This window comes from Aethalodelphis obliquidens, unplaced genomic scaffold, assembly GCF_003676395.1.
Source record: "Aethalodelphis obliquidens isolate GAN/ISIS:26980383/991018 unplaced genomic scaffold, ASM367639v1 scaffold46, whole genome shotgun sequence".
In the NCBI taxonomy this organism is placed as follows: Eukaryota; Metazoa; Chordata; class Mammalia; order Artiodactyla; family Delphinidae; genus Aethalodelphis; species Aethalodelphis obliquidens.
In genome coordinates, this window is record NW_020837990.1 from 15,791,342 (window position 1) to 15,817,852 (window position 26,511).

A 26,511-nucleotide genomic window follows, 5' to 3' on the forward strand; every position below is an offset into this window, starting at 1 on the left:
ATCAACAGCATTTTTCACAGAATTAGAACAAAAAATCTTACAATTCGTATGGAAACAGAAAGGACCCCGAATAGCCAAAGCAATCTTGAGAAAGAAAAACGGAGTTGGAGGAATCAGGCTCCCCGACTTCAAACTATACCACAAAACTACAGTAATTAAGACAGTATGGTATTGGCACAAAAACAGAAATATAGATCAATGGTACATGATAGAATGCCCAGAGATAAAGCCACGCACATATGGGCACCTAATTTATGACAAAGGAGGCAAGAACATACAATGGAGAAAAGACAGCCTCTTCAATAAGTGGTGCTGGGAAAACTGGACAGCTACATGTAAAAGAATGAAATTAGAACACTGCCTAACACCATACACAAAAATAAACTCCAAATGGATTAAAGACTTAAATGTAAGACCAGACACTATAAAACTCTTAGAGGAAAACATAGGAAAAACACTCTTTGACATAAACCACAGCAATATCTTTTTTGACCCACCTCCTAGAGTAACAGAAATAAAAACAAAAATAAACAAATGGGACTGAATTAAACTTGAAATGAAACAACAGACAAAGGATTATACTCCAAAATATACAAACAGCTCATGGAGCTCAATATCAAAAAAAAAAACAATCCAGTTAAAAAATGGACAGAAGACCTAAATAGACATTTCACCAAGGAACACATACAGAGGGCCAAGAGGCACATGAAAAGATGCTCAACATCACTAATTATTAGAGAAATGCAAATCAAAACCACAATGAGGTATCACCTCACGCTGGTCAGAATGGGCATTATCAAAAAAGCTAGAAACAATAAATGCTGGAAAGGGTGTGGTGAAAAGGGAACCCTCCTGCACAGTTGGTGGGAATGTAAATTGATACAACCACTATGGAAAACAGTATGGAGGTTCCTTAAAAAACTAAAAATAGAACTACCATATGACCCAGCAATCCCACTACTGGGCATATACCCTGAGAAAACCATAATTCAAAATGAGACATGCACCACAATGTTCACTGCAGCACTATTTAGTAGCCACCAATAGCCAGGACATGGAACCTAAATGTCCATCGACAGATGAATGGAAAAGAAGATGTGGCACATATATACAATGTATACAAACTCAGCCATAAAAAGAAACGAAATTGAGTTATTTGCAGTGAGGTGGATGGACCTAGAGTCTGTCATACAGAGTGAAGTAAGTCAGAAAGAGAAAAACAAATACTATATGCTAATGCATATACATGGAATCTAAAAAACAACAAAAAAATGGTACTCATGACCTAGTTGCAGAGCAGGAATAAAGAGGTAGACATAGAAAATCGACTTGAGGACATGGGGTGGGAGGACGAAGCTGGGGCGAAGTGAGAGTAGCATTGACATATATACACTACCAAATGTAAAATAGTTGGCTGGTGGGAAGCAGCAGCATACTACAGGGAGATCAGCTCAGTGCTTTGCGATGACCTAGAAGGGTGGGATAGAGAGGATGGGAAGGAGGCTCAAGAGGGATGGGATATGGGGGGACATGTGTATGCATATGGCTGATTCGCTTTGTTGTGCAACAGAAACTAACATGGGGGCTTCCCTGGTGACGCAGTGGTTGAGAATCCGCTTGCTAATGCAAGGGACATGGGTTGGAGCCCTGGTCCAGGAAGATCTCACATGCCATGGAGCAACTAAGTTCATGTGCCGGAACTACTGGGCCTGCATTCTGGAGCCCGCAAGCCACAACTACTGAAGCCTGCGTGCCTAGAGCCACAGGCTCCGCAACAATAGAAGCCACCACAATGAGAAGTCTGCGCACCGCAACAAATAGTAGCCCCTGCTCGCCACAACTAGAGAAAAGCCCACATGCAGTAACAAAGTAATTTGTTTAAAGTAATTTATATAAAAAAAGAAACTAACACGGTATTGTGAAGCAATTATACTCCAATAAAGACCTATTAAAAAAAAAAAAGGATATACATCATGAGCAAGTGGGATTTATCCCAGGAATGTAAGAGTGGATCAGTATAGGAAAGTCAATCCATGTAATATACCACATTGATAGAATGAAAGAATACAACACATGACCATCTCAACAAATAGAAAAGGCATTTGACAAAATCTAACATCCTTTCATGAGAAAAACACTCAGAAAAACATCAGAATAGAGAGAAACTTTCTCAACAAAATAATGGTAACCTATGAAAACCCAAAGCTAACAACATAATGTTGAAAAACTGAAAGCTTTCCCACTAAGATCAGGAATAAGACAAGGATGCCCACTTTCACCACTGATACACAACATTGCACTGAACTTCCAGCCAGAGCAATTAAAAAAGAAAAAGAAATAAAGGGCATCCAAATCAGAAGGGAAGAAGTAAAACTAAATCCAGATGACATGATTCTATATATATAGAAACTCCCAAAAGAATCCACAATAAATCTACTAGAAGTAACAAACAAATTTAGCAAAGTTACAAGTCACAAAATCAACGTACAAAATTATTTGTTTCTATACAATAGCAGTTGACAATCTAAAATGGAAATTGATTAAAAAACTCCATTTACAGGGCTTCCCTGGTGGCACAGTGGTTGAGAGTCCGCCTGCCGATGCAGGGGACATGGGTTCATGCCCCGGTCCGGGAAGATCCCACATGCTGCGGAGCGGCTGGGCCCGTGAGCCATGGCCGCTGAGCCTGCGCGTCCAGAGCCTGTGCTCTGCAATGGGAGAGGCCACGACAGTGAGAGGCCCATATACCGCAAAAAACCAACCAACCAAACAAAAAAAACTCCATTTACAAGAGCATCTAAAAGAATTAAATACCTGGGAATAAATCTAACCAAGGATGTGAAAGGCCTGTGCACTGAAAACTATATAGCATGGATGAAAGAGATTAAATAAGTTCAACTAAATGGAAAGACATCCTGTGTTCATGGATTGGAAGGCAAATTGTTGAGATGTTAATACTATCTAAATAGTCACATATTCAATGCAATCTCCCTCTAAATTCCAACAGACTTTTTTGCATAAACTCACATGGAATTGCAAGGGACCGCAAACAACCAAAACAATCTTGAAAAAGAAGAACAACACTAGATGACTCACACTTCCTGATTTCAAAAGTTACTATAAAGCTGTAGTAATCAACACAGCATGGTATGGCACAAGTAAAGACCAATGGAATAGAACTGAGAATCCAGAAATAAACCCATACACCAATGGCTAACTGATTTTTGGCAAGGATGCCAAGTCCCTTCAAAGGGGAAAGAACATTCTCTTTAACAACACGCTGGAACAATTAGATTTCTACATGCAAAAGAATGACATTGAACCCCTAACTCACACCACATATAAAAATTAAAATGAATAAACAACCTAAATATAAGAGCTAAAAGCATAAAACTCTTAGAATAAACTCTAAGGATAAATCTTTGTGACCTTAGATTTGACAATGAATTCTTACATATAATACCAAAACCACGTGAAACAAAAAAAAAAACCAAACAAGATAAATCAGACTTTATCAAAATTAAAAAGATCTGCGCATCAAAAGACATTATCAGGAAAGTGAAAATTTTATAGGATGGGAGAAACTACTTTCAAATCATATATGAATTCAATATCCAGAATATATTTGCAAATCATATATTAAGAGTTCAACACCAAGAATATATAAAGAACTCCTACGGCTCAACAAAAAGACAATCCAATTTTAAAAAATGGGCAAAGGACTTAAACAGACATTTCTCCAAAACAGATATACAAATGGTCACTAAGCTCATGAAAAGACGTTCAATATCATTAGTCAGTAGGAAAATGTAAAATCAAAACCCCAGTGAGATGCCACTTCATACCCATGAAACAACCCAAGTGTTCATCAACAGATGAATGGATAAACAAAATGTGGTACATATATCCAATGGAATATTACTTAGTGATAAAAAAGTATGATGCTGGATGAACCCTGAAGACACGCTAAGTGAAACAAGCCAGACAGAAAAGGAAAAATAAGTTATGATTCTACTTATATGAAATATCTGTAACAGGCAAATTCATAGAGACAGGAAGTATATTAGAGGTTATCAGGGGCTTACAGGGAAGTGGTAATGTGGAATTATTGCTTAATGGGTACAGAGGTTCTATTTGAGGTAATGAAACAGTTTTGGAAACAGTGGCGATGGAAACACGAAACTGTGAACGTAATTAATATCACTGAATTGGACACTTAAAAAAATGGTTAAAAATGACAAATTTTATGTTATATATTTTACCAAAATAATAAAACCTAAAAAAAAAATTAGTGCTGGAAAAAGACTGAATGACTATACAAACATGTGACTTAAATTAAAATAAAAATTATAAAATATTTTTTAAAAGCCAAAAAAGAAAATTATGAGAAAACAAAATGGAAATAGGTACCTTCATGTGCTTTGAAGGACTTAAATTTATTTGATGGCTATGTTATCTACTAATAAGAAAACAAATAATAGAAACATCATTAAAGTCAATGGAAAGGAATAGAGATGCTAAAAAGAACATACATCCCAAAATCTATAGTAACTGTGATGTTGTGATTTATAATAAGAAATATATATTTGGTCCCCATTTCTGGCACAGAGTTCCTAAAACTCTTGGAATTTCCTGTGACAAGAACAATAAAGGAGTCTTTTTTTATGTTAATGAGTAAATTTGGGGAAGCACCTAAGAATGGGGGCTGGTTGCCAGGAGAACCAACCCTGTGATTAGAGGGTTGGAACTTTCGGTCCCACCTCTCTGACCTCCAAGAAGGGCATAGGGAGATGGAAGCTGATTCAATCACCAATGACTGTGATGATTTCATCAGTCATGCCTATTTAATGAGGCTTCCATTAACACCCAAAATGATGGGGTTTAGGGAGCTTCTGGGTTGGTGAACACTTGCCGGTATGGAGATAGTGAAATGCCTGGAGAGGGCATGGGAGCTCCATGCCCCTTCCCCATACCTTGCCCTATGCATCTCTTCCATCTGGCTATTCCTAAGTTATTTCTTTTTGTAATAAACCGGCAATCTAGTGAGTAAACAGGTTTCTTGAGTTCTGTGAGCCACTCTAGCAAATTAATCAAACCTAAGAAAGGGGTCACTGAAATCTGTAGCCACTGATAACCTGGGCTTTCAAATGGTGTCTAATGAGGTTGGAAAGGACAATCTTGCAGAACTTGAGCTCTTAACCTGTGGGATCTAACACTATCTACAGCTAGGTATCCGCTGATGTCTGGATAATTCCCTGGATGTGTACAGGGAACCCCTCTTTGCCCCCTACCACACACACTGTAAGTGGTGACCAGAACTGCTATGGTAATATATGCATTTATGGCCATCTAAAATTAGAATATTTAAAATGTTGAAGACCCTTAATACTTAAAGATTTCTAGAGTTGGAGAAGTAGTGATGCACTTTGTAAAATATAATAGGTAGATATAATATATATTAAAAAGGCAAAATTCAGAAAACAATACTCTGGCTTCTACCTTGTAGAAGTATATAAATTTTCAATTAAGATAAAAGGGTAGAAAAACTACTTATATATTGGTCTAAATATATTATTTACCTTTGGTTGATATAGTGAATCAAAGTATAAATAACGTCTCGAAGAACAAAGGCCCAAGCTCCTCCTAAGCCACTCTTTATATCGTCCATTAATAAACTAACAAACAGGTGATATATTTTAAGAATTCTATGTTTTTTATAAACATTATTTGTCTCAACTGCTTGCTCACATATGGCCAGAAGAATTTTCTGATAGGAATCCTAGAAAATAAAGATACATTTAGTAAAAACTTGCCTAATCACATATACTCAGCCCATAATACATACATTTTTTATTCAAAATACAGAATTCTAAATTATAGAATTTTGTTTTGGGTTTTGATATCAAATGCAAAATATTACATTAAGAAAATTACTATCTTAAACCTAAAAAACTACTGTCAATTTACTTAGTTTTCAGAGAGTAAATAATAGTATATCCTTAAAATATACATTATATATATATGTATATATTCCGAGCCAACATGACTAAAATGTCATGAAATTCAGCCCTCATATGTGACATATTTCAATTAATACTGACAAGTAAAATACCAAGATATAAACTTGTAAATGAGTGTTTTTCTTAATTTATTCAGATAAATTTTCCATTTGTTTACTTTTTTTTCTCTTTAAGATATACAGATTTTCTAACTGAAAAAGAAGGAATTCTCCCTTCAGTTATTATACTAGTAATGTATACTTACAGGGCTTTTGGAAAGAATTTCTAAAATGCTTTTAAGCTTGGTTTTGTGGCAATTGCTGATATAGGCAAATGTCGCTTTAATCACATGTGATGGAAAATGAGGTGGATTAGGAGCAGGATCCAAATCCCTAAGAGTTACAGAAAAAAATACAGTCATTTTCAGAAAAAAATTATCAAGAAAAAACATTTTCTTAATAGACAAGTGAAAATCCAAAAAGAAAATTTAGATTACAGTAACCCCAAATTTTGAAATTATTTTCTACTGAAAACTAGACTTTTAATGAAATCACAAATGACATATCACAGACTATATACATCAATCAGAATACCTAAATACTTTAACTTTCTAGGACTTAGTCAATTTTAAATAATTTGCTTAAAAAATCTTTTATAAAGTTAATGGAATTCCACAAATGAGACTTAATACCAATTCACTTCAGTTATGAATTAAAGCTCTATGCTAGTACTATAAACACAATAATATCTTAAGACACAGCAATCAAATACTACATCAAATGAAATTACATATGTAAAAGTATTTTAGTAGATATTATCACTATTTTATACGCTTAGCATTGTAGAGCATATAAAAGAAGTTAAGGGCATTTTCAAGTAGCTTACAATCAAGCTGAGAAAATAATTTTAACATTCACATACAACCAAGTGGGTTTCACATCCAAATGAAATTATAGTACAGTAAGATTCCCCTAGCAAAGGAGCATGATAAAGCAAAGGTGATACAGAAAGCCGAGTCATAGATAAGAAGAGAACAAAGAATAATGTCATGAAGAAGAAAATTTCATGAGACAGGAGATGGCAGAATGCTCAAATATTACAAAAAGATTGAGGAGAAAAAGGTCACTGAATTTGAGAATAAGGTGGTCAATTAAAAGATCAATTACTGTGGAGAGGCTACAGTAGAGCAGATACTTCAATACAAAGGTAATTATTTTTAAAGAAACAGAATTTAAAAGCAGAGTACATGCCTAACAACTGAAATGGACATTTGAATGTGTTAACCAATAAACTTCTCAAGGTTCTGAAATTGCAGCTAATTCTCTAAGTTAAAAATACCCATACCCTGAAAAGTCACAGGGGTCAGTGCTTTGGCTGGCACCAGAAGTTGCTGGTTCATGTAACGTCATTAATAACTCCACCACAATCTCTGGTAAATTACTAATGAATAAATGATCAATCTGCAAGGATACAAAATTAAAATATATTTAAGTTTTCGTGTCTGTGATCTTTAAGACAGCTTAAGGGGCTCATGTTACTGCCTCATTTCCAAAATTATTCAAAGTGACCAAAGATCTAAGATCTGCAAGACATACAGCTAACTCCACTTTTTTCTGTTATGCAGCCAACCTACAGACTGAAAGGAAAATAGGGAAATCATACCAAACAAGACTCTCTTAATCCAACTCTTTCGTTTAATTTTAAAGAATCATTTTAAGATATGGGGATATATGTATATGTAGAGCTGATTCACTTTGTTATAAAGCAGAAACTAACACACCATTGTAAAGCAATTATACTCCAATAAAGATGTTTAAAAAATAAAATAAAATGAACCATTTTAATGAGTAAGGCTTCAGGTCTAGCCTAAAATTCTTCAACCTAATCATTTTCCTGCCAACCAAATTCCCCACTGATCTATACTGCTCATCAATCTACATTTTACTCTTATTTGAGAACACTACCTCACTTAGAGAACTTTACTAGTAAGAATTCTCGGTGACTGGCAATAATCATCCCTTTGTTCCCTGCATAACTTTTCCCCAGATTTCTACTTGGTTGATATCCCAAATTCTGCTACCCACATGCCCTGTCATCAATAGTAGGCTAAATCCTCCTGGACAGGAACAGACCCTTCATCATCCACTTCCTGCCACAGGTAGCCTCACAAAAGGCATTAAGTTCTCTAAATATAAAGAATGGGTGTACTACATTACACCTCAGCCGAATGAATGAGAACTGTGAAGTCTTAAAGGTGGATTTGTTAGCTCTCCAAATGAGGAATTACAGTGCTTTAAACCAAAAGGCAAATGGCTGATTTATTATCTCTACTATCTTTACCTCTTCCACACAGAGGTTTGGAAACACTTCCTAATATAACAAAAATATTCTGGAATGTGACACTAAAGAAATCTAACGATACTAGCCTTTCCCTGGGCTTACACATTAGTTGTCATGTCATCATTTCCAAGGTTTAAGCCCTTTTAAAAATCCAGCCCCGAGGCTTCCCTGGTGGCTCCGTGGTTCAGAATCCACCTGCCAATGCAGGGGACATGGGTTCGAGCACTGGTCTGGGAAGATCCCACATGCCGCAGAGCAACTAAGCCCGTGTGCCACAACTACTGAGGCTGCGCTCTAGAGCCCGCAAGCCACAACTACTGAACCCGCCCGACACAACTATTGAAGCCCGCGCATCTAGAGCCCATGCTCCGCAACAAGAGAAGCCACCACAATGAGAAGCCCATGCACCACAACGAAGAGTAGCCCCCACTCACCACAGCAAGAGAAAGCCTGCGTGCAGCAATGAAGACCCAATGCAGTCAAAAATAAATTAATTAATTAAATAATTTAAAAAAAATCTACCCCCATTTTCAGTATATCTGGAATAAGTAAGGACAAACTGGCCAAATCTGATTAATATCAGAGGAAAAATTAGTGAGTTTCCATGCACACAGATGACAGCTGACTTCATTAATTTCATGATTCTCTAAGCCAGATCTGTAATGTTTACCTAAGGTACATATAAATTATTCAGATATCTAGGTATAGCTAAACAATCTTATAACTAAATATTCTAAGCATTCAACAACGGACAGTTTTAGAAGACTCAAAGACTGATAATAGTGGTACCAACACTTATCCACAGAAAAAAGAATCTTGATTGTTTCAGAGAAACTGCATATTAGAGAAAGAAAAAATTAACTTATAATGACGACGCTAAATGAAATTGAGACTAATAAAAATTAGATTTATGTCTTTAACCAAGAAGCTAAGAAATTATTTTTAATTTTTACCTCTCTTCATGCTTGAGACTGGTGTTTTAATCAGGGTTTAATGTAATCACGCTTCCCTTCTAGACTTATTCTGACTCAAAACTGCTCTTTTGGTTTGAACACATAAAGAAGAATAGTAAGAGTAGGCTTGCTCAGAAGTCTAAGCTGGGAGATTGAGTAAAAGGGCCTAGAGGCAGAGTGTCTGTCGTAATGTCCATACCCCCTGGCATGCCAACATTCTGTTCCAACTGCCTTTTGGGCAAGGAGTACCTCTACTCACCATCTGCCTCCAGATTACAGACTTAAAACCAGTTCTGACTGGGAATGGCCCACCTAAGCAACTGAGAGTCTTGCTGTTCCACTTCTTGGTTCAACACAGATAACTGGGCAACAAAAAAAGAGTCTCTTGAAGTTTATCCAATTGTAATACTAATGTTGACCAAGCTTGGTTAGTCATCCCTTACTCACATTAAAAAAAAAATTGGAGTGACCAATCCTCTTTTACCTTAAAAAGTTTCCATATGTATTTTAATATAAGTTGCCTCAAATAATTTTATATATATATAAATTACTACAAAACAAACAGAAGGGCTTCCCTAGTAGTGCAGTGGTTGAGAATCCGCCTGCCAATGCTGGGGACACGGGTTCGAGCCCTGGTCTGGGAGGATCCCACATGCCGCGGAGCAACTAGGCCCGTGAGCCACAACTACTGAGCCTGCGCGTCTGGAGCTTGGGCTCCGCAATGAGAGGCTGTAACAGTGAGAGGCCCGCGCACCACGATGAAGAGTGGCCCCCGCTTGCCGCAACTAGAGAAAGCCCATGCACAGATAAGAAGAGCCAACACAACCAAAAATAAAAATAAACAGAAATTGTTAGTTCCTTTTTAACTTTACTCCATCTTTCATCAAATAATGAGTACTCAATATATACTAGATAGTTGGGATACAACTGCAAAAAAGAAGAAAGAAAACAATCCTACCTTCACAGTACTTATAGTGGAGAAGATTGATAAAAACCAATGAACATAATTCATAAGTAAGTTACATCATATGTTAGAAGGTAGTAAATGTCATGGAAAAAAACAGGATATGGTAACTTGGGATGTACTTTTCCATGAAAAGTGAAGGGCTTAATGAGATTAAAGAGGAAGTGAAAAAGATTTTCTATACCTTGTTCAGTATTGTTTGAATTTAACAACCAGCTTGCATTAATGTATTACTGCCAATTAAAACAAAATTTTAAAAGAAAAAGTGATAAAATTATTCCAAACTTTTAAAAAAATTTCTGATTAAAAACATTTCATTTCAAAGCTAATCAAAAGGAGAGAACATTGTACAACAATAACAAAAAATTAATGGACTGCCTATGTTAGATAGTGATTATCACATAGTATTAAATTTAATTGTATAAATCATGAATAAATAGCCTTAAAGTTTTAAAGTTACACCTCAGATCAATTAGGGGATAAAAAGTACAGCAGATGTTGAAGTCATACCTGTTTTCCTAATAAGTTTTCATCTTTAAGCATATCATAGACTTTGGTAGCAATCTTTCTTTGCTGTGCCATCCCACTGTCTCCTGTATCCTCATAAGCGAAGTATGGAAGAATATTTACAATAATCTTTGGAAAGCAGTCTATCAGAAGACTTTTCCAATCCTTTTGAATCTGATTAGCAATGGACTTTACCTCATCAAAATGACTTCTAATCACCAGATGTGGAATCAAAACTTTATAACAAGACCTAAAAATATAAAAATAACAATGTATATTAAAGTATATACATTTTTAATATACATTAAAATATAATGTTTCAAAGTAAAATTTTATAATATAGTCCTTAAAATAATAAACTGGTTTTGGGAATTCCCTGGCAGTCCAGTGGTTAGGACTCCATGTTTCCACCATGGATTTGATCCCTGGTCAGGGAATTAAGATCCCTCAAGCTGTGTGGCACAGCCAAAAAAAAATAAAAATAAAAATAAAAAAATAAAATGGTTTAATAAGCATTAGAGCATCACTGTATCTAGATCATTAAGCACCCTTACTCTAATTTTAGAAATGGAGAAGTGAAGTGAATTCTAAATAGTAACGCTAAAAAAAAGAGATCACCCTAATAGTGTGATCAAAAACAAGTGAAAATTGAATTTATTTATTCCGCATAATCAATTTATGCAAAATTATTGTAAAGTGAAAGCAATTAATAAATTCGAAGAATAAATGTAAATATTATTATTGCCAAAATGAACAAACAGTAAGGACCACTAAACAATTACGAATTGCCTTCCCATCATCCTGATACCTAAACATTATTATTTAGTTGTTTCAAATCTCTCCATTTTCAAAATTTTCTTCTCCAGACTTGGAGTTAGCAAAATAAATACTTGTACATTAAACTTTAAATCAAACAGAAATAATGACTAAATGGCCCACAGTTAAACAACAAATAAGAAAAATAAGGCTGAAATAATCAGCCACTAATAATTTACCTTTGATTTTTCATAGGGAAGATTATTAAATATTAAAGCTGAAAGAGACCTTAATGATCTCTATATGTAACTCCCTTACTTTAAAGATTAAGAAACCGGGCTTCCCTGGTGGTGCAGTGGTTGAGAGTCCGCCTGCCGATGCAGGGGACACAGGTTCGTGCCCCGGTCCGGGCAGATCCCACAGGCCACGGAGCGGCTGGGCCCGTGAGCCATGGCCGCTGAGCCTGCGCATCCGGAGCCTGTGCTCCGCAACGGGAGAGGCCACAACAGTGAGAGGCCCGTGTACCGCAAAAAAAAAAAAGAAAAAGATTAAGAAATCAAGTCCCAGAAGGTGTTCATGTGGCTTGCCTGAAGTCATGTAGCTGGCTACTGACACAGCTAGGACCAGATCCTAAGTCCACTTCAATACATTTCCATTAAAAAACGCTGCGACACTCACATCATGATTAATACCTAATTTTAAATTAAATATATTTCACATGTGACAGATGTAAACCTACCTGTAGAAATCTTCAATGTTTGTGTAGTTTAATAAAGTAAAAGGAAAAGAAGATAAGCTGTATTCAGTATCTTGAAGATTTAGCCATTGCAGTACCAGATAATCCAAATGAGAAGCCATGAAGTCTTCTAAATGTCTATATCCAAAAGTTTCAGAAACTTTCTGTAAAACCTATACAAATCAAAAAAGAAGTCAATGTTTTAAGAAAATAATGAAATAATAAATCATTTAAATCCTTAATATTTATTTACAGTATGACTTTAAGTATTCATTTAACTTTTCTATTCCTTGATTCACTCATCTATGAAATGGAGATAATAAAGAACCCACTTCAGCAAAATTCAACAAGAAAAATGTATTTAATATAATTACTCAGTGCCTGGTACACTGCAAACCCTCAATAAATGTTAAATGAATAAAAACAGAAAAATGTTTCAATTTTCAAGATTTGATTATATTTCATTATAAAGTAAAACAATTCTTCTCAGTCCTAAACCCAAATGAGAAAAATCCAAACACTATATTCCACGTACAATAATAATTAGGTAGTGTAACTGTATAATTTTTTTTTAAAGTAACCTCTTACTTTAATACTGAAAGGTAAAAGTTTTACTATCTAGACTGATTACTTATAGGTTGGCCTATTGTAAAGCTCCACTGGAAACCATGCTAGTTATATCAAGCCATGATCTATCACTGGTTCATCATGTAAAAATCTAGGATGTAAAGGCTTGGAACCTCCCAAACCATTAATGCTGAGGTGTTGGAACAGGGGCAGGAGTAAGCATTCTACAACAATGTGTTGGACCCTGGTCTTCCTAATCATGCAACTTAAAAGCTTTATAGCTCTAAAATTTGACTCCTGGCCCCGCTAGATCCCAATGTCCTGCTCCAGAATCCACTAGGCAAAACACGTACTACTCCTTTTTTCTCCGCTTCCCCCAATAAATACTATTCCAGAGGGCCTGGTCTGCATATGATAGGTCACTTACTCTCGTTAGTTCAATAACTGCCTTGTAAAATGCTCTTAAACTTAATGTAAAAAATGACACTGTATACAAATAAATACACTATTTTAAAAGTTACTGCTTTCTAATATTCCAAATCTAAAAAATAAAACTGCCTCTAAGTCTTTAATAAATGCCACATTAAAAATCTAGCTTTAACCTTAATTGTTTAAAAGTTACCCAAGGAAGATTATAATAAAAAATATTAATCCACAGTTACCTTTTTAATGAGGTGAGGCTCTAATCCATTCTCTTTCACAGACTTGCATAGGGCGAATAAAGCCTGTTTTTCACATACAGGGCTATAGTATAACACCACAGCTATCATCATCAGTAAAATGGCCTTTCTATTACAAAGCTCATCCAAAATTTCAGAGTTTTCAGCTCTGTGGGACTTCGGAATAATTTTAAAAACAATATGCAATGTTAATATTTAAATATTACAAATAAACCAACCAGACTAAAACCAGAGTACACCACGACAACATCTAAGCAGCCCGTGAACAGTTTTAAATCCTATAGTGATGGGGCTAAGAAGAGATATTATCAGAAAGGACCACAGTTTCCACAGAGGGAAAGACTGCTTTTGATAAGATCTTATAGAAAGAATTGCCAAACATTTCAATGGGTATAAAGCACTTTAAAGAAAAAAAAAGAGAAAGAAAGAAATTGCAGGAAAGTGAGAGACTAAAAGCTCTTCAACTACCAAGTATTACCTCCTAAGATGTTTACCATTATAACTTAATATATAGCTCTTTATTCTTTAAAAATATTATCATATATATTACTAAAAAGACCAATAAATTCATGCAACTAGATAGAATGATATATGCTTCTAGTTTAACAACCAATCATTTTTCCAACAGACATGTACATTTTTTGACTTGCTATACTTGGTAGAAGTTTCTCTTCACATTTGGAAAAAACTGCTAGTCACTGATCCTATTGCTATTTTTGGTACAAAAAAAAGGAAGGACCTAATTCCTTTACTAAATGGCAATCACTGACATGTTTGAAAATAGCTATGAGGTTCCCACTAAGTCAACTCCTTTACCTATTCCTTATAAAAGACAGATCTACAGACTCTCTAATATTCAGACTCTCTAACATTCTAGCAATAGTTAAAAATTCAGTTTTACTGGGAACTAAACCCAACATGCTATCAAGAGGGAGGAGATATGGGGATATATGTATATGTAAAGCTGATTCACTTTGTTATGCAGCAGAAACTAACACACCATTGTAAAGCAATTATACTCCAATAAAGATGTTAAAAAAAAATGAATACAAGATTCAAGTTCTTTCTATAAACTTGTTCATTACAGTCTGCTTCTATTAATGACATCTAAGACAGAATTTGGTTTTTTTTGATAACAATGTTGATTCATATTATGCTCTCAAGATGTAAAACTTCTTAGATCTTTCTCCAAATTAACTGTCAGGTCAGTATTCTCCCTTTTTGCACATGACAGGCTGATTTTAAAATATATAATATGTTATTTCTAGTAAATTTTAAATGAGTATTATTTACACTCATTTTTCCAATCTATTGAAACCTTTTTCTAAATTCACATTCTTTCATGCAACTTTCCTTTTCAGTTTGGTGCTGTTACAGAATATATAGTCATTTGACTAACTGCTTCACACACTTTTAATAAACAAATCAAGGCATAGATAAATGAATAAATTCTACCACTAAGACAATTTTTGCCATTTTAAGAAAAATATTATCTACAGAAAAATATGAAAATCATAAGGTTCATTAAGGAGCACAAAGATAATTTGATCTTCCCAATTAGAACATTTTTCCTCAATCCATTTCTTCCTCTTGTCACCTGTTCTGTGAATTAGCTTTTAATCAGATCTTACCAAAATATAGTTTTTAATTAAAAAATAAGCCATTTATACTCCTATAAAAACTCAGTAAATTCTGTTTTTCCTACAAAAATGCTGCATATAAGTTGAACCAAAAGAAACTGTCATTATTCAACCAATTCTGACCTATAAATAAAGTAATTTCAATAAATTCATATAGCTGTTCTAGTCTAAATTTATATTGTGAACTACTGGATATATACTGTCTTAGGCCAAACTTGGTAAAGTAATATGTGGCATATTTATAGAAAGCATATGATAACAGCAAATAAGCATTACTAAAATTACCACTTCTCTCATTCCTTCCTGAGCTTTCAAGTATGAATTTTCAAATGCTGCTTGCTGAAGCTTCAAAGGAAGTGCTTTCAATAATGTGGAAGGACCTCCTTTTTTCATATGCTGAAATAATCTTAAAAAAAAAAAAAAAGCAAAAAGTGAAATATAAACCATACTTTCCAAAGCATATTTACAGGGCAAAAATAAATCACTCTGTGAGACATACTAACATATTAGATTTTCTTTCAAAAGACCAAGGAAATGTGAGTCTATTTAAAGAGGTTCAAATCTACTGCTTAATATTAGGGTCTTTACCATATACTCCATTTTCTCCTAGAACTGAAAAGGGTCTCAACAGACCTTTTAGATTATTGCCCAAACCTGAATATCCCTTAACTCTAACTAACCAGAAAAGAAAAATTGTCCTCTGGTCAAATATCAATTAGAAGCAGCCACAGACTCTTACATCAACCTGCTCTAATATTTAATCACAACTTAAAAGTGGATAGCTTTACTGTCTTGATATTCCATTACAAAAATTTTATGTGATAGAGAAAAGCTGATCAGCTTTTTGCACAATGTACAATCATATTTAAGGACAACTCTTTAACCAATTTTGTCCTTTACCCTTTTTTACTAATCAAAATTTATGGAAGTATCAACTTTTTTGGTGTTCCTCTGACTCCTTCAGTTTCTCTAATCTCTCTTAAATAGTCTAATATTAGATATCTAACAAGTAAACAACCAATAAATAAATGCTATGCTCATGTCACTCATGAATTTATACATTTTTGAATCTTAAAGAGATTTTTTTAATGCCACCACTACCTTGCTTTATTATATTCAACTTATGATCCTCTGTAACCCCAGATCTTTAACTTTAGTATATATTTTCTATCTTTTTTAAGCACTTGAAGTAAGCACACATTCATTAGCAAACCTTACAATGCTCTATGGTTTTTATTAAAAACAGTCCTAAGCCTGAGCTTACTTTACCAGACACGACTGACTTATGAAAACATTGTTGTCAGAAACTAACACAACATTGTAAAGCAATTATACTCCAATAAAGATGTTAAAAAAAAATATTGTCAGCATATCCAAATTTTGGACACATCTAACACATGTATTTATGTGACTGCTGGGCAAGTTCTTTATAGCATTCTTTAATTATTGGTCACTTACATTTGAACAGTAAAATTACTTAAATGATTTTCAGCTTTGATGTTTTTAAAGCATAATGTAATTTTTTTTCAAATGTTCATTGATTTTACAAATTATTAAACAACTGGCACATTCCAAGTATTATTCTAGGTACTAAATATACAAGAAAAGAGAAAAATCAATGCCCTCTAGGAGCTTATATCCTAGGTAAATGTGCTAAAATACAATTATTTCAACTGGTGATAAATGCTACAGAGAAAAATAAAGCAGAGAGGTGCTTTATTTACAGGAGTGTGAGGTAGGAGAGGCAGAGGTAGGTTATAATTTAGAGTTTTAAAATCAAGTTGATAACCTGATAAACATGCAGTTGTTGAAAAATTAATATTTGCTTCTTCAGGTACTCAAACATAAAACACATCCCTGTGAGAGAAACACTCCAATGTCTAACTCTATGTTCACTTGAATAAATATGATTGTAATTAGCACAATGTAAAATGTGCTAATTTTCATTTTACAAACTCATATAAAATCTCAGTAATATCCAAACATCCTATATCTCTTGTAAGTGGGAGTAGACACACCTAATTCAACTCAACCACTTACTAGCTGTATGGCACTGAGCAAATTACTTTATCTGTCTAAGCCACAGTTTTCATTAATAAATTGGAGAAAATAATAGTATCAAAGTGATACAGTTGTCAGAATTAAGAGAAAACATAAATGCCAGGCATACAATATATGCTCAGTAAACGTTAACTATTTTTAATATCACAACTAGTGAACTATGACTGTCCTGCACATTGAATTGCTATCTGCAGCACTCCAGACACTTCATGAATACTTGACCCATTACCTATTGATTGACTGTGCAGCCAACATGCGAACTTGGTGATGATTATCAGCAAGAAACTGTGGAAATACTTCATTTACAGGAAAGTCTTTTCCCATTACATTCAGAATAGCCCATTTTGAATAAGGATCAGCCTATGGGAAAAGAACAACTGAGGTTAAATGTGAAATACTAAGGAAAAATCACCCATTAACAAACAGAAACAAAGACTGCTTTAAAAATGCCAATGGAGACCATACTAATAACTGAAATAGAATAACTCACCTCAAGCAAAGTTTTAAGGCATTTTACTAGTGCCACTCTTACAGAGAATGTGCATTTTCCCTCCTTTGTTAAGTGCCTGAAATAAAGTATGTGTCTTAATATCAAGTAATTATTCCAATAAAAGCACAGTAAAAAAAAAAAATCACTGGACATTAAGGTTATTCTAGGCTGCTTCCAAAATTTCTTTCCATGCTAAATTTAATTCTCACTATGTGGCATATGCCAATATTCTCACCTTCCAAAAATTCCAGCTAAAATAAATTGGTTTGAAAAGTTCATTTTAATGTATGTTATTTGTGTCACATGATTATGCCTCATTTTGGGGCTATTCCACTTCAGCTAACCATGTTATAGAAAACTTGCTTTAAAAGGAAAACATTTTTAAAGTTGCTGTGTTGTTATATCAAAGACTTAAAAACGACATTCTATACTGACTCAGAAGTCCTTGCCCACCAAATGGTAGGAGGGCTCTAAATTACATATATGTGCTCCTCTATAGGTGTCTTGGTATTAACTCACACTATGACTATATGCATGAAATAACCAGAGAATGACAAGGCCAATTTGTCCACTTTAGGAATATAAACTACTCAATTGATTTAGACTTGTTGCACTTTGCTTTATTCATCATATATGTCAAACTAGTAAGAGATTCAAAATTCGCAGGGAAATACACTAAAACCACTTTAGGAAGCCAAGTCTTAAGCAGAAAACAATTCAGTTCTTCAAGCAATTAAGGAGGGAAACACAAATTACATGTCACTATTGTTAAAAGATGTATATAGTTACATTCGAGGATTAGAAGAAATGCAAAGTTTGCATTTGTATGCAGAAGTGGCAAAAGAAAAGTAACTCCACAAAATGTCTATACCCACCAAAATGCTTCAATCACTGTTAGAAACTGTCCTTGAGCATCCCTTGTGTTCTCAGCATCCATATTTCCTTGACATAGGTTCGTCACTATGTGAAGGACATGGTTTAAAATGGTTTTACAAACATCTTGGTCACGGCGATACAAAGAACACACATTGCTGTGATGGAAAAAAATTTAACTTTATCAGCATAACAGAACACACCAGTTTAATCTACAAATTTAGAGTGAATATTTTATATGGTTTTAATGTCTTACGATAGCGGTTTTAGAAGTTCAACAACATCTTCCATTGGCAAGGGATATTCTTCTCCAGGAAGGTCCTTTAAAAGCACTAGATACTAAGATAGTTGGGTGGGGGAAATTAGTTGTTGTTGTTTTTTCATATATCATTTATTTAAATAAGTACATATATGTAACCATAAATTCATATATAAACACATGTGCATACACACACACACACGAGCAGTGAATTTTTATGAAGCAATATAATTTTAAAAAAGGGGGAGGCAGGGGTGTTTTGAAGTCAAACAGAGCTGGATTCAAATCCCCGTACCATAACCTGTTACTACCTGAGTGCTTTAAAAACTTGCCTTGTCATCTGAGTCTTTGTACTCCCAGCTTTAAAATGAGGATATAGCACTTACCTGGCCAGATTACTGTGAAGATTAAAGGAAATGAATGTAAAGGTCTAGCATTTATTGTAGGAATTCAGTAAGTGACAGTGTTATCACTGTTGGAGTTAAGTGCCTGAGCAAGAGTCTGAAACTATATTATGTCACCACCCTCCGAAAACAATGCTTGGGGATAACTTCAATGGTTAAACACTATTCTATTAATGAATTCTGGAAAGCAGAGATAATTATGGGCAGTGAAGAATCCAAATACCCTGACTTATCCTCCTATAAGGCAACCTTGTAAGGCTCTCTATGGAACGATGGATATAAAGGGCTACTCAGCAACTACCGGTTGTTATAGCTGGTAGTTATAACGAGGCAGCCAGTTTCTGACAGCTGACAAATAATTTTCTAGCTGTATTAAGAATCAGAAGGCATTTTTTTCCTATCATCTGTATGTAGAAAATTGTTTCTTACTCCTTCTGATACTATAAAAGAACATTAAATTGGACCATTTTAAATATTTGCCATGTGTGATGTTACTAAGTGTCTTGAAGTGACTTTGAACATCAAAGTCCCAAGAAAAGCATACAGCCCTCCCCACTGGTTGGGGCTAGAGACTTGACTAGAGTATTTGCCAGGGTTGAAACCAGGGAATCAAATAGGGCTCAAATAAGCATATTTGCCGGGGCTAGGGGATCAACCAGAACGTTTACCACAGCTAGAACATGACAAGGAATTCTACCAGGGACTCAACCTGAATGTTTCCAAGAGGTTCTAATTAGGGAATAACTTGGCATGTTTCCCAGGGCTGGGGAAATCACTTGCCATGTTTGCCAATTTGCTGGGACTAAGATATGACCATGGACTCATCCAGGATATCTGCTGAGACAGGAGCTCTCCCCACATGTTCACCAGCACTGGGGCTAAGGGTATGGCCCACATGGTTGGGAGATAAGTTACATGTAATAATATTGAGTAAACAAGTAAATGCACTGAGGTTAAGTAGGAAGCCTGGTTTCTTACTGTTGGAAAAGGGAGCTACAAATATGGACACAGAAAATAAATCCTATGATGTTAGATTGGAATTGGAGATATCTATCAGTAGATGAGTAAAGTGATGAGAGAAGGGAAGGAGAGAGATTACTTTTGTTAAGTCTAAATCTAATCACGAGGAAACATGAGATAAACTCAAAGCGACAGATTCCATACAGCAGGTGGCTGTACTATTCAAAAATATGAAGGTCGTGAAAGATAAGGAAAGACAAAGGAACTGTTCCACACTGAAAAAAACTGAACAGACCTGACAAGTAAATTCAATGATACAATGTTGATTTCCTGATGATTATACTATGGTTATATAGGAGAGTATCACTGTTTTTAGGAAATACACACTGAAGTAAAGGGGCATCACGTCTGAATATTTAATCTTGAAATGGTTCAGAAAAAAAGTGTGTGCTTGTGTGTGTTTGTGTGTGTGTAGTGTGCAAAGAGAGAGAATGATAAGTCAAATGTGGTAAAATGTTAACTACAGAGGTTTATGAAGGAAATATGGGAGTTTTGTAGTATTTTAACTTTACAGTCACTTTGAAATTACATTTAAAAATTTTAAAGCATATAAACCAAGGTCAAGGCAAGATTCAGACTTCAACAACAATGCTATATGAGTATTATTTTTACATTCAGAGTCTGTGGCTCTTGGCCTACTTTAAAATAATAATAATTACACCCAAAGAGAATAAATCTATCCAAGTCCATCCAAGTTTTAATGTTTCAGTATCCACTTAAATTTTTTTCACAGTATATTAGAAGAAAAGTGTATTTTATAACTAGTCTCAGATTCATTTCTCAAGGAAGCAATTTCAAGTCTTCAAAGGTACTATAAGATTCTAATATGTCAGTCCATTACATTTAGCTAGCAACATCAGACACAAATGAAGCACTTCTTCATTTCACTGAACTCACCATGTGTAGATGGAGAGATTTGGTAAGGTCTAGCATGCTAGAATCAATTAACATTAACAATTTCCTTCGAATGTCAGCTGCTCTAAATGATACAGTATTGGTCTGAGCAGTGGTTACACACATACACAAGAACTTGAGCATGTCTAAAAAAAGCAGATCTTGCTTTGACAGATGTTCTTCAGCTAAAGGATTCATGGCACCTAAAAATAAAAAGCACTTATTAAGACTAACAGAGGTGTGCAACAAATACATACATTGAATATTAACATAAATATCTTCCCCTTGAACAACAAAAAAAAAGAGATAAAAATATATGGAAAGCAAAATTATGATGAAATTGATTACACACTAAAAGCTTCAAAATTCTTCATAAAAGGTTACCCTAGGATTCTGTCATCAATAAATAATCTATGGAAAAATCTATATAGACAAATATTCACTGCAATACTGTTAGAAAGGAATCTAAATTTCTGACAATAAAGAAGTGGTCCAGTGGTTAAGAATCCACCTTCCAATTCAGGGGAAGCCAGTTCGATCCCTGGTCGGGGAACTAAGATCCCACATGCCATGGGGCAACTAAGCCCACACATCTCAACTAGAGAGCCCACGTGCCGCAAACTACAGAGCCCACATGCTCTGGAGCCCACACGTCAAAACTACAGAGCCCACACGCTCTGGAGCTCTTGCATAACTAGAGAGAAGCCCGCGCGCCGCAACAAAGAGCCCACACCATGGGGCTTCCCTGGTGGCACAGTGGTTGAGAGTCCGCCTGCTGATGCAGGGGACACGGGTTCGTGCCCCGGTCCGGGAGGATTCCATATGCCGCAGAGCGGCTGGGCCCGTGAGCCATGGCCGCTGAGCCTGCGCGTCCAGAGCCTGTGTCCCGCGTAAGGCAAAAAAAAAAAAAAAAAAAAAAAAAAAAGAAGAGCCCACACCACAATGAAAGATCCCATATGCCGCAACAAAGATCCCGCGTGCTGCAACTATGACCCAACCCAGCCAAAAAAAAAAAAATAAATAAGTTTAAAAAAAAAGTGCTCTAGTAAATTATGGTATGTATGTTAATTGGGATATTATAGAGCCATTAAAAAGTATGATTATCAATATCACAAGTACCTAAATGAAAAAAATGCTTACAGTTAATGTTGAAAGAAAATAGACAAGGTATAAAAAGGCATTTGAATGTTAATGCTGATTATAATTTTGAAAGGGTCTATGTAGAATAACAGAAAAAGGTAAACAATGATGGCATTATGGGTGCTCTTGCACTATCCTGCTTTCTATTTTCCAAATAACCTATTATATGTTTTTATTTATTTAATAATTATTTTAAATTCCCCCATGAAGAATAAAATAGGAAACTAATAAATTCAATTAAAAATCAGGGAATTCTAAAATGTATAGAGGTGAACAATCCCAATAGACTATACAAAAAGGAAATAAAATGCACATAAAATTAGTATCTATGAGGCCTTTCATAATACCAAATCAATGTAAAGAGGTAAAAAAAAATCCCATGCAGTAAAAATATATTTACCAATAGTAATTTGGCTCTCTCCAGATTCATTTGCATCAATAACACTACTAGCCGGGTAATCATTAAATAGATTCATGGATGACTGATCCTCCATCTCCATTAGATTTTCATCAGTACCATCTTCCACTGATTCTACTTCTCCAAAGTCAAATGGCTTTTTGATAATGGATACCTTCAAATCAGAGAAAGAAAGACGTTCCAAGTTGGCTTCTTTCAGAAGCATGCTGTTGTTAAAACTGACCTAATCAAACAATTCAAGATTCAAGTGTATGAAACCCTGCAGTATTATTTCTATTAAATGTCCTGCAACAGGAAAACAGATATATAAACTGTATTGTCTACACAGCAGAATAATACACAATCTTTACAAATGATTTCTTATATTAAGAAGTTTCATACTACCCCAAATTGATGAGGGTGTAGGTAAAATTATAAATTGGTAAGACTATTTTGGAGGACAATAACATTATCCATCGAAAAGTAAAATTTACATTCCTTTTGAACAAGCAATTTCACTTCTAGAATTTATCCTACATCCTTCATAGGCACAAATAGAAGGAGATGAAAGTATAAGAAATTTACTGCAGAACTCTTTGTAAAAAAAAAAAATTTTAAATTTTAATTAAGATTAGTTGGGTTAAAATACATATATACTATTCCCATATATAATGAAATACTGCCCCCCCAAAAAAAGTCTACATAGGTATATCCCTATGTAGTAGCAACATGGAAAAATGACCAAGATTTATTATTAAATGAAAACACTCAAGTTACAGAACATTCTTTCACTCATTAAATATTTGAATATCTACTATGTGCCAGGCACTGTTCCAGACAAAAAAGTATGTAAGCCCATTTATATGGAAAAAGAAATATAAATATTACGATAAGAATATGTTGCTTGTCTGGCAAGGTTTTTGTTTTTATTTTTAAGAATAGAGAATTATTTTGAATTTTGGTACGATGTCATATAGAAAAAGGTACTGAGTCCGGATGATTAGTTCCCAATCACTTGGTCTATTATTATTTATTGAGAAATTAACAGCCAAGCACTATGCTAGGTATTGATATTAAGAAGCAATCAAATACATTGCCCCCTGCAAACCAAATAACTTTATTTAATTTCCACATTTTAAAAATATAACATACCATATTCTGTGAGATGCATCCCTTTTCAAGAGAGATTTCAAAGTTATAAAAAGCATCTTAGAATCAATGAAATATGGTAGTAAAATAGGAAGCATACTTACTAAACTTGTACAAATATCTGCAATATCATTCATTAGCTTTGATGTTAATAATCGCAGGAAGAAGCCAGATGCAATCTTATTTGGACTGTGCTGTAATTAAGACAAACAAAACACCAAGCAAACAAAGAAATAAAAACAAACAATTATTCTTTGCAGATAATATTTTCTCTATCTTGAATGAAATGCAGATTTTATTTTACACTGGAAATTATCAGAATAAGCATGGATAAAGAGTTTACTATTAGGAGCAAGATATGAATTGCTTCAAACATACAAACCTCTTTTCTTAAAGTAATAATAACTATAGCAAATATCTTTCATTGAGCATAAATAACATTAAAGTAAAATACCAGCTACTGCCCCTAAACATAAGCAAGCAATAATCATAGCTTAGAGTTTATTCATCCACTCTCTCCTTCCCCACTTATACCAAAACACAAAAAAACACATTAAAAATCCAAAAATACATGCTGATAATATTGATATATGGCCATGTACTTAACATTAGCTTTAAAAAGTGTTTCTAGTTATTATCAATACTCTGGTTTGGCTCAGCTACCCCTCAGGCCTGCTCCAAATCAAAACAAAGATTACACACAGTAGCACCCTTTCTACCAAATGCTATGTAAGACTACCTGGGCAAAAGAGAGTAATGTATGTGCTAGAACTGTTTATCTTTGCAGTGCCCACTAGCCCTCGCGTACTGGTATGCACATCACATACTTAGTAGTCAACAAGATTTTACTAAATAAATGAAAATACACTGGCAATAAAAGAGTCACCAATCAGTTGTATATTAAAGGGGTAAAATAATCTCAGAAACTTTCCTGAGAAGGTTAGTTTCGTGCAGTTAGTTTCATGAGAAACTCATATTACCTGTTGCTTTTTTCCTCTGGATACTACCTTAATTTACCAATTTAATTTAAAATCAGTGTATCAACTTATGAATGGACCCAAAAAATAGTAACAGCACCAACCAGTTATCATCCTCCTAGGTAGGCTATGCTGTCAAGTAGGAACATCTTACCTTGGTACAGTTATGTAAGCAACATGTACATAGATGCATCATATTTCTCAGTGAAACAATTCTAGATTCTTCATTTGTCTTATTTTTAAACAAAGTGATACTTTCTCCTGCATACTGCATTAGAGACTATTAAAAAAAAAGGAGGAAAAATCCAAATTTCAGTTAAAATCATAGCTGATTGATTGCTTTTTTGTTTTACTTAAGAAGTAAAAGTAATCATTTTAAGAAGTTATACTTGGTTACAAAAGATAATTAAAAATGAACAAATTTTTAAAAACAACAAATCTTATACCTGTTATCCTTACAAATCACACAACTGACAGAACAGCACCCAGAGATAAAAGTCAGTTTCATGGTTAGGGCCTACTAGATTAACACTCCTGGTTAAAAATTCTTTAGGATAATTGATCCGGGAAAAAATTTTTAAAGTACAGATAAACACCAGTACTTTTGTTAATGAGATCAAATTTTAATGTGATATAATTTCAATTACTGTATTTATAGCTGGCTTAAAATAATTTCAAATTTAAGGAAGGAGATACAATTATCATTTCTTCTCAGACTGCATAAATGAAAAAGAAAGAGCTAACCTACATAAAAATTTGTTTTCCAAACAAATATACCAGTTTTCCCAGGAATATATTTCATTCAAATTAATCCAAAACATTATTGACATAAATCTTCCTACCTTGGCTTTCTGGAATAATTCTGATTTGTATGCTTCCTCTTCAGCTATTACACCCACATAACAATAGCAGCCGAGAACACCCACCAAAAGACTTGAACACCGGACAAGCGTTTCTGAATTTGAAGTCTTAAAGTAAAACCCAAATAAAAAATTTTTATATTTTGTAAATCATTTCGAGTACTATTATCTTTTGTAAGAGCAAATTTTATGTACATATTAAAAAACAAAAGTTCAGTTAATTGAATTAATAGTGGCATAATTCTGATCATCTCTAAAACCATCTGAGGGATCCCTGCAGAGTTGTGATAACCAGGGTTCTCAGGAAAAACAGAAGTAGTATGTCCTAATGGCCAAGTAATATATCTCTTCTTAAAGTGGCTTAATGTACTACACACACAAGCCCTTAAATATCTGAGGTAAGGAGAAAAGAAAGAAAAAAAACTGATAGGCAAATAAATGTCTGTAACTCTTAGAACATGAGTAGAAGTTAGATTCATAATAAGAGACATTAAAATGACGTTTTGAGCTTCTAAGAAATAAGAACCTTGATTTATTCAGCTCTTTACACTCCACAGACTAGCACAAGGCATTTTTGCCAGTAGATACTGCTTAACCAATTTTATAGAATTATGTAAGAATGTGCAAAGGTTACACAGAAAAATAAAATTTTCAGATTTTTCTGTTCCTATATCGTATGAAATATCATTTTAGGGGAAAACACGGAAGATCTCATTACTTTGTAATGAAAATGGTTACAACTATAATCCAGAAGTAAGTCAGTAATAGGGGCAAGATAGAGCAAATAGGCACACTGTCTCTTCTCTGGCTGTTTGTATCATTAATTATGGCTACTGAATCAACCC

The 26,511-nt window shown here is 34.4% G+C and overlaps 1 protein-coding gene across 7 annotated transcripts in view; it reads right to left on the bottom strand.

Annotated features, from left to right (window-relative positions):
- The window catches only part of ATM (ATM serine/threonine kinase), a 140,723-nt gene that overhangs the window by 77,818 nt on the left and 36,394 nt on the right, over positions 1 to 26,511 (bottom strand). For 6 of the 7 annotated variants that reach the window (XR_003427832.1, XR_003427833.1, XR_003427834.1 and 3 more), the window contains 16 exons: positions 25,649 to 25,774; positions 24,961 to 25,086; positions 23,934 to 24,023; positions 22,684 to 22,855; positions 21,147 to 21,346; positions 18,823 to 18,905; positions 18,569 to 18,724; positions 17,694 to 17,769; positions 17,433 to 17,563; positions 15,428 to 15,548; positions 13,485 to 13,658; positions 12,259 to 12,428; positions 10,767 to 11,013; positions 7,344 to 7,459; positions 6,265 to 6,391; positions 5,580 to 5,779 (listed from right to left, as the gene is read on the bottom strand). Coding sequence is in view for 4 of the 7 variants with exons in the window: in XM_027082394.1 (XP_026938195.1) it covers positions 5,580 to 5,779; positions 6,265 to 6,391; positions 7,344 to 7,459; positions 10,767 to 11,013; positions 12,259 to 12,428; positions 13,485 to 13,658; positions 15,428 to 15,548; positions 17,433 to 17,563; positions 17,694 to 17,769; positions 18,569 to 18,724; positions 18,823 to 18,905; positions 21,147 to 21,346; positions 22,684 to 22,855; positions 23,934 to 24,023; positions 24,961 to 25,086; positions 25,649 to 25,774 (2,315 nt within the window). In the remaining 3 variants the exon portion in view is untranslated. Of the gene's footprint in view, positions 1 to 5,579; positions 5,780 to 6,264; positions 6,392 to 7,343; positions 7,460 to 10,766; positions 11,014 to 12,258; positions 12,429 to 13,484; positions 13,659 to 15,427; positions 15,549 to 17,432; positions 17,564 to 17,693; positions 17,770 to 18,568; positions 18,725 to 18,822; positions 18,906 to 21,146; positions 21,347 to 22,683; positions 22,856 to 23,933; positions 24,024 to 24,960; positions 25,087 to 25,648; positions 25,775 to 26,511 lie in introns of those variants that run through there. The other variant, XM_027082396.1, reaches the window with a different exon arrangement.